This window comes from Balaenoptera acutorostrata, chromosome 20 (genome assembly GCF_949987535.1).
Source record: "Balaenoptera acutorostrata chromosome 20, mBalAcu1.1, whole genome shotgun sequence".
Lineage (NCBI taxonomy): Eukaryota > Metazoa > Chordata > Mammalia > Artiodactyla > Balaenopteridae > Balaenoptera > Balaenoptera acutorostrata.
Window position 1 is genome coordinate 15,636,486 of NC_080083.1, and position 12,168 is coordinate 15,648,653.

General features: G+C 37.9%; 1 protein-coding gene across 7 annotated transcripts in view; it reads left to right on the forward strand.

Moving 5' to 3' along the window:
• SSH2 (slingshot protein phosphatase 2) overlaps positions 1-12,168 on the forward strand; it is a 255,468-nt gene that overhangs the window by 56,746 nt on the left and 186,554 nt on the right. For 4 of the 7 annotated variants that reach the window (XM_057536268.1, XM_057536265.1, XM_057536267.1 and 1 more), the window contains one exon: positions 6,840-6,920. The exons of the other annotated variants lie outside the window; for them this stretch is intronic. In XM_057536268.1, the coding sequence (XP_057392251.1) occupies positions 6,840-6,920 (81 nt within the window). The remainder of the gene's footprint in view (positions 1-6,839; positions 6,921-12,168) is intronic. 7 annotated transcript variants of the gene reach the window in all.

Consider the following 12,168-nt stretch of genomic DNA (forward strand, 5'->3'; position numbering starts at 1 on the left):
TTTGTCTCCCTAGGTAGGTTTATTCCTAGGTATTTTATTCTTTTTGTTGTAATGGTAAATGGGAGTGTTTCCTTAATTTCTCTTTCAGATTTTTCATCATTAGTGTATAGGAATGCAAGAGATTTCTGTGCATTAATTTTGTATCCTGCACCTTTACCAAATTCATTGATTAGCTCTAGTAGTTTTCTGGTGGCATCTTTAGGATTCTCTATGTATAGTATCATGTCATCTGCAAACAGTGACAGTTTTACTTCTTCTAAGGAAATGAAGAATTTTTTTTTAATGGGTGTAGAGTTTTAGTTTTGCAAGATGAAAAAGTTCCAGAGATTGGTTGAACAACAACGTGAATATGCTTAACACTAATGAACTCTACACTTGAAAATGTTTAAGATGGTAAATTTTATGTTATTTTACCACAATTTTAAAAATTTTAAACAAAGATTCGTTAAAAAGGCAGCAACAGAAAAATAGGTGCAGTGTGTTTCCATTGTATATTTTAGAGAAAGGATATATACACATATAATGCTTGTATGTGTACAGTATATCTCTGAAAAGATATCCCAAGAAACTAGCATAGTGACTACTTCTGGGAATGAGGTTGTAGAGAACTAGGAGGTGTGGGGGACAGTGATGGGAGGAAAATAAATACTCTCTGACACCTTCTGAATCTTGTTTACCACGTACATATTGAAATAATGTTTTTTACTAAGTTCGCAGATACAGACAACAGGTTGGTAGTTGCCGGAGGCAGGGAGTGGGCAGAATGGGTGAGGGAGTCAAAAGGTGCAAACTTCTAAAATAGATAAGTCATGGGAATGTAATTTTTTAAAAAGAAAGAAAAGAAAGAATGGTTTTAAATGTGTAACTTGGGGTTAGGGACTGCAGAGAGTTTTCTCAGCTGGGTCATCCTTAGGCTATGAAATTGCTTTGTTCAATCCAGTTACACGTAAGTGTCAGGATAAATAAGACCTACTTCTTGTCTTGACCTTTAAAGGTTAAAAGCTCTTAGTCCCAAAGTGGTCATCAGGCTTTAGGGTACACGTGTATTTTATTGTTTGATGTCCAAAGTATATTTTTAGAGTCTCTAGTTCTTTAAGAACAACTGCAGGGACTTCCCTGGTGGCGCAGTGGTTAAGAATCCACCTGCCGATGCAGGGGACATGGGTTTGAGCCCTGGTCCGGGAAGATCCCACATGCTGCGGAGCAACTAAGCCGTGCCGCAATTACTGAGCCTGCACTCTAGAGCCCATGAGCCACAACTACTGAGCCCACGTACTGCAACTACTGAAACTTGTGTGCCTAGAGCCCATGCTCCGCAACAAGAGAAGGCACCGCAATGAGAAGCCCGCGCACCACAACGAAGAGTAGCCCCTGTTCTCCACAACTAGAGAAAGCCCTCACGCAGCAACGAAGACCCAACGCAGCCAAAAAAAAGAGAAAAGAAGGAACAACTGCTATCTCTTCACTTAATTAGAACCCCTAAAAGAGTTGGGGGGAGAAAAGATGCAGGAAAAAAGGAAAGATAGAAATGTAGTAATAGTTAATGTTTTCTACTTCTTCAAATCACATAACCTGTAACAAAAATAGAATAAAAGAGACAACAGTAGGAATAGGTTTTGACTCTTTTGGGATTATTTTTTAAGACTTCTGCTTGCCGATTGTTAGGTAACTGCACAAGTTAGATTTTAACACTCTTCAAAACATCCTCCGTAGTACATGAGGCTTTACGTCATAAGTTCCATATAAAGATTGCAACATTTTATTACTATAATTGTTGCTCAGAAGCTGTTCTGGATTGAAACTTCTTGTTATATACGGATGTGTTTTCCTAACCAACAATCTTAGCCCCTGTTTTTCTCCAAATGATACTTGACCAAAGGGGCATATTTCCACAGAGCCATATTCTTATCTTTGTGGTTTTTGCATCTCCATAAAAACTAAAAAGTCTTTTTGGAACCTGTTCAGTTATCTTTCCCTTTTTGTTTGGAGTTTTACTATAGCTAATCCAGGACCAAGTGAAGTGCTTAGTACACAGTAAGGATACAATAAATGGTAATGAATGACTCATTGTGAGCTCAATACTTTAGGGTTATGTAGGGAATACAAAATTGTCTCGATTTAGAAGTGAAACACTTATAATTTTCTATTATAGAAGCAAAATTTCCCTAGATGGCAAAATTTTCTTTGAAAGAGAATTTAGCCCAAATGTGTAAGTCTTTTACATTTAGGGAGGAGATTATTATTATAGTAATATTACTATTATAGTATTACCAACATGAGTAGCTAAGTTATGCTAAGTGTTTTTCTTAGATTATCTCTCATACAATTTTTCCAGTGACCCTATTAGATAGATGCTATTGTTGTGCCGATTTTTATGGATGAGGAAATTGAGCTCAGAGAGATTAAGTAATATGTTCAACACCACATGACTACTAAGTGGCAGAATCAGGATATGAACTCAATTTAGTTTAGTTAAGATTTGGGCTTGGTACTTCCAGTGCAAGAATATTAGTTTGACTTTATTGTCTTAAAAATTCCTACTAAAAATGGTCAAAGGGTTATTTAAAAAGGAAGGAAGGGGCTTCGCTGGTGGCGCAGTGGTTGAGAATCTGCCTGCTAATGCAGGGGCCACGGGTTCGAGCCCTGGTCTGGGAAGATCCCACATGCCGCGGAGCAACTGGGCCCATGAGCCACAACTACTGAGCCTGCGCGTCTGGAGCCTGTGCTCCGAAACAAGAGAGGCCGCGATAGTGAGAGGCCCGCGCACCGCGATGAAGAGTGGCCCCCGCTCGCCGCAACTAGAGAAAGCCCTCGCACAGAAAGGAAGACCCAACACAGCCAAAAATAAATAAATAAACAAATGTGGGGTTTAAAAATAAATAAATAATAATAATAAAAAGGAAGGAAGGAAGGAGGGAGGGGAAAAAAAGGAAGAGAAAGAAGGGAAAAGAATTGATATCTGCACTACAAACTAGGCATGATCACTGTCCTCATGTTAGAAGAAACACTGGAGGATTTTGTACAACATGAAATTCAGGCAAGACCAGGTTGAGGCAAGGGCCTACCAACCTGAGAAGTACTAGATATAAACTAAACTCACCTAGGGAGTGAGTTTAAGGAAACATCTTTTGTTCCTAGCTTACTAAAAATGTTTGAAACTAAAAATGACTGTTAATTTTATCAGTATCTTTTACTATCTATTAGATAATCATTTATTTTTTCTTAATTACATGCTAAATTATATTAATAGAGTTCCTAAGCATTCATTCTCAGAATAAATCCTTTATAATGTCAACGAAAATAATCAATAAACAGTCTATAATAGGAATAAAAAAGAGTTTTATGTGAACCAAACTGAGGACTATAGCCCAAGAGACAGCCTCTCAGATAACCCTGAGGAACTGCTCTGGAGGAGCATGGTTTTTAGCACAGTTTTATATCTTGTCAGAACAAAGAACATCAGACAAGTCAGAGATACATTCCTTAAAGGTTTAAAAAAAAAAACCAGATCAGCATGTACACAGCAAATCAATATGGCCTTGGCACCTGGGAAGGAACTTTTATCATCGAAGGAGTACCAGCATTGGCGTCCCAGGAAGGGAGGCATTTAATCTTTATTTTTAACATGGACATTCCTTACTTCTGGTAAATGCACCTTTTTTTGAAGTGATTAAAGCAGATGTACAATGTATGTTTGATAGGCCACAAAAGGCTTATAAAATTAGCATAAAATTCAAGTTAAATCATGTACAAGCTAGAATGACTTCCCCATAACTCAGTATGTGAAAGTTCCTTCTATGAATAGTCATAAGCAAGATAGTTCAATCTGCAGAACCCAGAAACAACTCAGGAATTGGAATTACCAAGTACCTCAGAAAGCAGAGGAAAGAAATAGAAATATTGTCTTCCTTTAGGATTCTTAGAATTTAATTTAGAATTAAATACGTTGGTTGCAAGTAAATACTTGTTCCACGAACCAATTATTTTTAATGCTACCAGCACACTTAAATTGATACCTTGTATCTTAATGAATTGAATTTCAATTAATAAGTATGCAGTAAAGTCTTAAAATAACTTTAGGAATGCAAGTGTCATTATAGGACCTCTTTTTTTAATTGAAATATAGTTGATTTACAATATTATATTAGCTTCAGATGTACAGCATAGTGATTCAGTATTTTTATAGATTATACTCCCTTTAAAGTTATTACAAAATAATGGCTCTAATTTCCCTATGTTGCACAGTATATCCTTGTTGCTTATCTACTTTATACATAGTAGTTTGTATCTCTTAATCCCATACCCCTATCTTGCTCCTCCTCCTTCCCTTCCTCCACTGGTATCTACTGGTTTGTTTTCTATATCTGTGAGTCTGTTTCTGTTTTGTTATATACATTTGTTTTATTTTTTAGACTCCACATATAAGTGATTACATACCATATTTGTCTTTCTCTGTCTGACTTATTTTACTAAGCATAATACACTCCATGTCTATCCATGTTGTTGCAAATGGCAGAATTTCATTCTTTTTTATGGCCGAGTAATATTCCATTTTATATAAAAGAACCTCTTTCTTGAAGGGTCATTTTGAAAGAGCTCATGTAAACATGCTGAAGTATATACAAGAATGAAAACTTAAAAATCTTAATTAGTATAATTTGGATTAATTAATGTGTACTTTTTTCAGTTTATGTACACCTTGACAGTGACAAGCCATTTTTGATATGCTTAATATTATCTATGTTATCATTTTGTTGTGATATGGGAATTTGGGAGAATTGAAAGCAGCTTTGATCTCTACCTTATTCCTTCAGGTATTTTGTTTGTTATTTATTAAGCCTTTAGCTTTTCTAATATTAGAAGTATTCACATATTTTGCAGACTGATTTTTTTCTTTTTGAAAAGACAAAGGAGTGTAAATATTCTTATTTTTTCCTCCTCCAAAATGCAAGGGAGTAAGGAATAAAGAGACTCTGCATTTGCAGGACCTAAAAATGATTTTAAATATTTAGTTGTTTCTGTTCATTTTCTGAAAGAGGAAGAGGGAGGAGAAATGGAATATGAGACCTGGTTGTAAGGACAAAAACCAAAAGTAGGCAAAGGATCAGGGTAGGAAAAAAGTAAGAAGGAAGTTAACCACGAGAAGGCAGTTAGGAGAAGTAGGAACTCTGAACTTTACTTTGTTTGTTTGCACTCTAAAACTCAGTCTCTGCAGGTATTCTGTGAGTTGAAACACAGTCTCAGTTTTGAAAATACAAAATATGAGTCAACCATGCTAACCATAAAGTAGTTGTATATGATTAAGTTTCAGCCACCGGTAGTGAGAAGTTTTTTGTTTAATAGCTTTATTGAGATGTAATTGATAAACAAAAACTTGATGTAGTTAATGTATACAGTTTGATGAGTTTGGACAAATGCGTACACCCATGAAACCATCATTAAAATCAAGGTAATAAACATATCTATTACCTCCAAAAGTTTCCTTGTGCCCCTTAGGGGTTTTGTTGTGGTTGTTTGTTTTGCGGTAAGAACATTTAACATGAGATCTACCCTCTTAACAAAAAATTTTAATGCACAGTATTGTTAACAGTAGGCCCCATGTTGTACAGCAGATCTCTAAAACGTAATCATTTGCATAACTGAAACTTTATACCCTTTAAACAACTCCCCTTTTCCTCCTTCCCCTCAAACCCCTGGCAACCACCATTCTACTCTGTGCTACTGTGAGTTGGATTATTTTAGATACCTCAAATAAGTGGAATAATGCATATTTGTCCTTCTGTGACTGGCATATTTCACTGATCATAATGTCCTCCAGGCTCATCCATGTTGTCACATATGGCAGGATTTCCTCCTTTTTTAAGGCTGAATAATATCCCATTGTAGGTATATACCACATTTTCTTTACCCATCTGTCTGTCAATAGACATTTTTGGGTTGTTTCCATATCTTGGCTATTGTGAATAATGCTGCAGTGCACATGGGAGTGCAGATGTCTCTTCGAGATCCTGATTTCAATTCCTTTGGATTTATACCCAGAAGTGGGTTTGGTGGATCATATGGCAGTGTGAAGTTTTGATGGCATAAGTTTATATATCTCTATGTAGGAATAACTCAGTTTTCAGCAGCTGTTACCCAAACAGCAAACATTTGAAGGAACTTAATGGGTCAGAGTTGGAGCTTTTTCTCTTCTCTTTTTTGTGTTGCTGTTAGTCATAAGGGAAAAATACTCTTGTGTTACCAGCTCATTGTTTCACTCCTTTGTCTCATTTTTCTTGTCTGTCTTCTAGACAGATTTTGAAATAGAGATTGGAGAGTGGAAGAAATGTTTTAAATTGTTTTCTGGCATCTGTCAGTAGGACTTGGGTAGGGCATGTTTTTTGGCTCTTCTTATAAACATTTGTTAGCAGAGGGCTAATGAGGCCAGGCTGGTAGTTAGATCCCTTAATCATGTGTTATGTTACATTCTAAAGCCTGTCTCCAAACAGTCATCAAATATAGACCTTTGAATATGAGGGTAAGTGAACACAAACCTACCCCATTCTGGAAAAAGTGCTGAGTACATACTCTGAAGGTTTAGTAGCACCATCTTTACAGAAAAAGGACATCCCATTGCCCAAATTGGAAACCATGGAAAATGCTTCTGCTACTCAAATATTCCTCAATTTTCCTAACCAATCACCTTGTTGGCTTTATTCTCTTCAAAACAGCCGTTACTAATCAGAATTGCACCTTCTCACCTATGGGCTAACACTGACACAGTGATTTCTGCTGGCCTTTTCCCTTATGCTTATGGCCCCGTTATCTGGATCTCTGAAATGATCTTGTTTGTATTACAGAGCTCTCATTTGGAAGACAGTGAATCCGCAGCGTTACTTTGCTGTGAACGTGAAGAATCAGAAATCTTTAGTGATTCCAATGTACGTAGGTATTTGTCTTTATACAGCCTTTGGTGATTCAAGTGAGAGCTTTTTGAGTAAATTTGGCTCTTAAATGCATCTGAGATAATGCCTATTATTTTATCTATTTGGCCTCACTCAGCCAAATAGCCTGGGAAGGCAAATAAGTGACTTGGAATGAGTGTATGTATAAATAGTATGGTATATTTGTATGAGTAATAATCTCCATTCAAAGCATATCTCTCAAAGTAGATAAATGTTGCACCCTGAAACCTTGAGTCTCCTTCACTAAGGAATATGATTGTTTTTGTGGGTTTTTCACATTTTTTTTTATGGCCTTTTGCCTGTGACAACTGCTTGGTATTGGTGCTGCCACTGGACCTTTATTCCCCACATACAAAGACCTAACATATCCTGGCTGTTGATAATGTTAAGCCAAAGAAATGTTATAAATCCTAGACTAGAGAGTCAGCCAGATCATCTCAAATGTAGAACTATCTCACTACATTTCATGAGGTGTTATAAATTGTATTGATCTCATCTGACCCCCAGCAGAGTTGCTTAATTATTGCAAATTACCCACAGAATCAGGCTGAAGTTAGAGAATGACTTAAATTAACTACGTATCGCTTCCAATAGGATAACTGCCTTTGCTAGCCATGGCTAAAACTAAGTTCTACAAACCTTGATGATAAAATCTGAGTTCTGTCTATTCCAGAATGCTTATTGTGCATAGTAGGTATTCTATAAATATCGCTGAAGTTTCATCAATGGAAACTCTCTCTTGAATGAAGCTGTGCCTCTCAAGTATATCACCATAGTACTGCCTGCTTTTAAACTGTCTTTACTTCACCTTCATGGCACAGTGAAGGTGATCACTATTTTAAGACCTCATTCAGCCGTTATGTTGATTTATCTGGTTGCACTTCATTCAGCATTGACGAAGAGTCTGAAATGGCATGAAGTCAGTTATTGTGACTCACTAATAGCTGGAGTGGTGCTCACTTCCCTAGTACTTGAAAACATTAACTGATGAATTCATATGAACACTCATTTATTATCAACATTTTTCAGATGACAGACTGAGGGTGGAAATGCTATATTCTTTGCCCAACGTTGTGTGATAATCAGGGGCAGCGCTGACATCAGGTCTCAGCTGACAGCCATCAGTGAGCTCATTATCAGCAGGCAGCATGACATCAGATCTCAGCTGACAGCCATCAGTGAGCTCATTATCAGCAGGCAGCATCTTCAGTGATGGAATGTGTACCAGTCTCCTTATATATAGTGCCTTACAAGATTTATCCTGTTCAGTCTGCAGTGGCGTCTTCTAGACTTGGACTGGCTTATTGTTTTGGCTGATTTTGTCTTACAGAGGTCAGTGCATGGCAGTCCACATAAAGAATATTTTTATGAAGTTGGACATGTGGGGAAAAGACTCTAGTTTTAATAGTTTTCTCTCTTAGAAAAAATTAGATGGGTATATATATTTGCAGATTACTCAGGATTGCTTGATTTTATTGCCAGAACTTTCATTCATTTAAGTCAGGTTTGTTGTCTTTTCTTCTTCAAGAGGCAAAAGTGGTTACATGTATTTGGCTGGCTTTACCTATAAAGGTACTGGATCTTCCTCCTGTTTTGTGTGCTCAAGAAGTGTTTTCCGCGCTTTTTTTTTTCTTTTCTCACCTTCCCATTCCCACCCCAACATCAAAGGAGATTGGAAAGCTCCTTCCCAATTTGAAGGCTTAAACTTGAAAACAAAATTTTTTGCAGAGCAAACTGACTGAAATGCCCACTTCGAATTTTTTTCAAAGGAAGTGGTACGGGATCTTGATAACTATTTGAGATAGAAGTTAACTGTCGTAATGAAGAGTAGAAGATAAAGAACTTTTTCAATAAACCTTGGAATAACAGAAATGTGAACTTTGGTTAGCTATATTCATTCCTTCACTTATGCACGCACTCATTCATTCACCAAGCATTGATTGACTCTCATGTACAAATTACCAGGCCCAAGGCGGTGGGAGTTAGGCCCAAAGTATCAAATCTACCCTAAGAGCAAACATCCAGCTATAAGGTAAATAAGGTCTGAGGCTCTAATGTAAAACATGGCGACTGTAGTTAACATTGTATTTTATAATTGAAATTGCTAAAAGAGCAGAACTTAAATGTTCTCACCAAAAAAAAAAAAAAAAGATAAATATATGAGGTGACTGACGTGTTAGTTAACCAGTTGGGGGAATCATTTCACAATGTATTCATATATCAAATCGCCATGATGTACACTTTAAATATCTTACAATTTTACTTGTCAGTTTTACCCCAATAAAGCTGAAATTAAAATTACTCTAGGAGAATGTATAATCTACTCTTCAACAGATTAGTTTTATGGATATTCACGGAAATGCAGTACATGGGGAGAAGAGAAGAAATCTGTGGGTGAGTGGAAAGAAATTTGGCTGGAGGCAAAGAAGGGATGGCTCTCTCTGGAAGAGGGCTGGCTGCCTTACATCTCCTGGGGCTTTCCCGGAAGAGAGGCGAGGAATGTAGAGAGACCTCTGCCCCTTCTCTAGTCCCACTCAGCCTCTAGGGAACCAGATAAAGGGTAGAAGCAGAAGAAGCTATTTGCTCCCTCTGCTATGCACAGGGTTGTTGGAGGTCTCCATAATGGGAAGGGGGACTGCCTGCCCTAGAGCAGGGTGACCGTGTGACTGGAAGAGGTCACAGAGGAAGAAGACACTGGCCCTAGCGCAGGAGTTTCACTTTGGCTCCAGATAAGAAAGAATGTAGGCAATGACTAGAGCAGGTTCCGTTACTAGTGGCTGCAGCAGCTACTGAGACTCCTGAGGGTTCTCTTCAAATTTCCCATCCCCATACCTACTGCTATCCTGCCTTAAAGGAGGAAGAGCTCTGCCTGAGCTGGGATTCCCATTATGGTGATTGTGGGGTTCAGCTAGAAACAACCGGATTCATTACCATTGTAGGGTTATTTCTTCCCTAACCTGTAGGTCAGGAAAATGCTTGTTGTATTACTTTGTCTCCTAAGAATACAACTTAATTCTTTCTCTCCTTTCTCTCCTCTTCTGACCCCACCCCTACCCTACCAAGCAGGAAGAAGGATGGATATAGGTGGTCATATCATTTTTATGGTCTATTTCGCTCCTTTGCTTGGATATTATATCCTTGTAGGGAATGCATTTTCCCTCTGTGCAATCAAAACAGATTTTATGTTTGAATAGCCCAGTGAAAGGGAGAGGTATTAGCCTTCTGTTATTAAAAAAAGAAAAAAAAAGGAAAGCTACCCTCTAGAACTGAATGTGGAGAAGGCAGATGAAAAGAAAGGAAAATCTAAAATGTAAAAACTATTTGGTTTAGAATACTTTACATTTTTTTTATTATTTATTTATTTGTTTATTTTTAATTTTTGGCCATGTTGGGTCTTCGTTTCTGTGTGAGGGCTTTCTCTAGTTGCGGCAAGCAGGGGCCACTCTTCATCGCGGTGCGCGGGCCTCTCACTATCACGGCCTCTCTTGTTGTGGAGCAGAGGCTCCAGACGCGCAGGCTCAGCAGTTGTGTCTCACGGGCCCAGTTGCTCCGCGGCATGTGGGATCCTCCCAGACCAGGGCTCGAACCCGTGTCCCCTGCATTGCAGGCAGACTCTCAACCACTGCACCACCAGGGAAGCCCTAGAATACTTTACATTTTTAAACTTTAGGTTTGCATTCTCTTGTAGGGCAGGACAGGTGTGTCAGAATAGATGGCAACTTCAGCGGGGGTTTTCATGTGTAGTGGAGTAGGAGAATGGCTTTGGGAAAGAGAGACTGTATGACGTGGCTAATACTAAGTTCAAGACAAAGGATTTAAGAATTTTTAAAAGTTATTAGCATTAAGATAAGCCCTGGTTCAAAATAGTCGCCAACCTATGGATTGAAGATGGAAGGAGCTTTAATCTTCAGGATTCTTTGGAAGCATCCTGTTTTTCTTGTGTGTTTTAAGTTTTAGAATATGGTGTATGGAATGATCAAAACAATGAATGATTTGTTGGCTTAGAAAGTAAAACTACACTTAGAAGGGGAGAACCGCTATTGTCAGGAAATCTACTTTTGTAAATCTCTAGAGATTGTAAGCACAAGCAAGATGCTTGTGGATGAACCTACAGATACAATGATAACCAACTGGTTGGATGGAAGGTGGTGATGGTATGTGGGCCAACGAGCATGTGCATCTGGTCATTTCTGACGATTTGTATTTACCCTCTTCCTTTCAGCTCTCTCTCCCTTTCAGCTCTCTGTACTGTGTTTTTTATTTCTTTTTTCAGACTCCCTTGCAGAGACACCATTTCACTAGCCAATGAACACAAATGTAAAAAGAATTTAAAAAGGAAAATTCGTTGCTAAGGAGATGTGGGTTTTATTACGAGTTTCAAATGGCCATTTAGCCAACAGCGAACAGCTGTCCAACCAGAGTTCAGGATGATTTGAATTGTTTCTGCCTCACCTCTGCTGCATAGTAAAGAGATTGCTGATTAGGGCACCTGGTCGGAAAAGAGGTTAAAAGTGTTGCTAGTGGCAGAAACATAGTTTTACCATGAACAGTATTCCTATTTTTTCCTTTGGAGGGAGTCTGATCCAAATGATAACACTGGTAGAAAGCCTCCTATGATGTTAAAATTATTTTTCTTTGTTCCAGAATAAAGCTTAGCTCGACTATTTTATCCTAGAATAACAAATGAGAAACAGTTTTCAACTTTTCTTTTTTTAAAGTCTTACCCTCTTAAGTGATTTATTTGAAGAGAAATGAGGTTTGTAGTAATCTTGGGTACAAAGTCTACTTTAAAAATTAGCTTTATAATTTAACTCAGTGGCTCTCATCATGGCTGCACGTTAGAATCACCTGGTGACCTTTTAAAATAATTTAATAACAGGGTCTCACCTCAGTCCCGTTAAACCAGGATCTCTGTGAGTGGGACCCAGGTATTAGTATTTTTTAAATGCTCCCAGGATTATTCTAATGTGAATCAAGGGTTCAGAACCACTGTTTTAACTCCAGCTATGCTAATTTTTTTTTGCCTCCAAATCAGAGCTCCAATCTGCAACATTTGTAACATCTGTTTACATGAAGAGAGAATAAAATATGAGATTGATTAGAATAATGAGTTGACTGTATGCATTTACTACCTCAGGTACAATGCAATTAACTTTTATTCAGTGAAATTCCTTGGCTAGGCTTCTGTTAAAAGAGGAGCAAGATACTGAAATTAGGTAAGTCA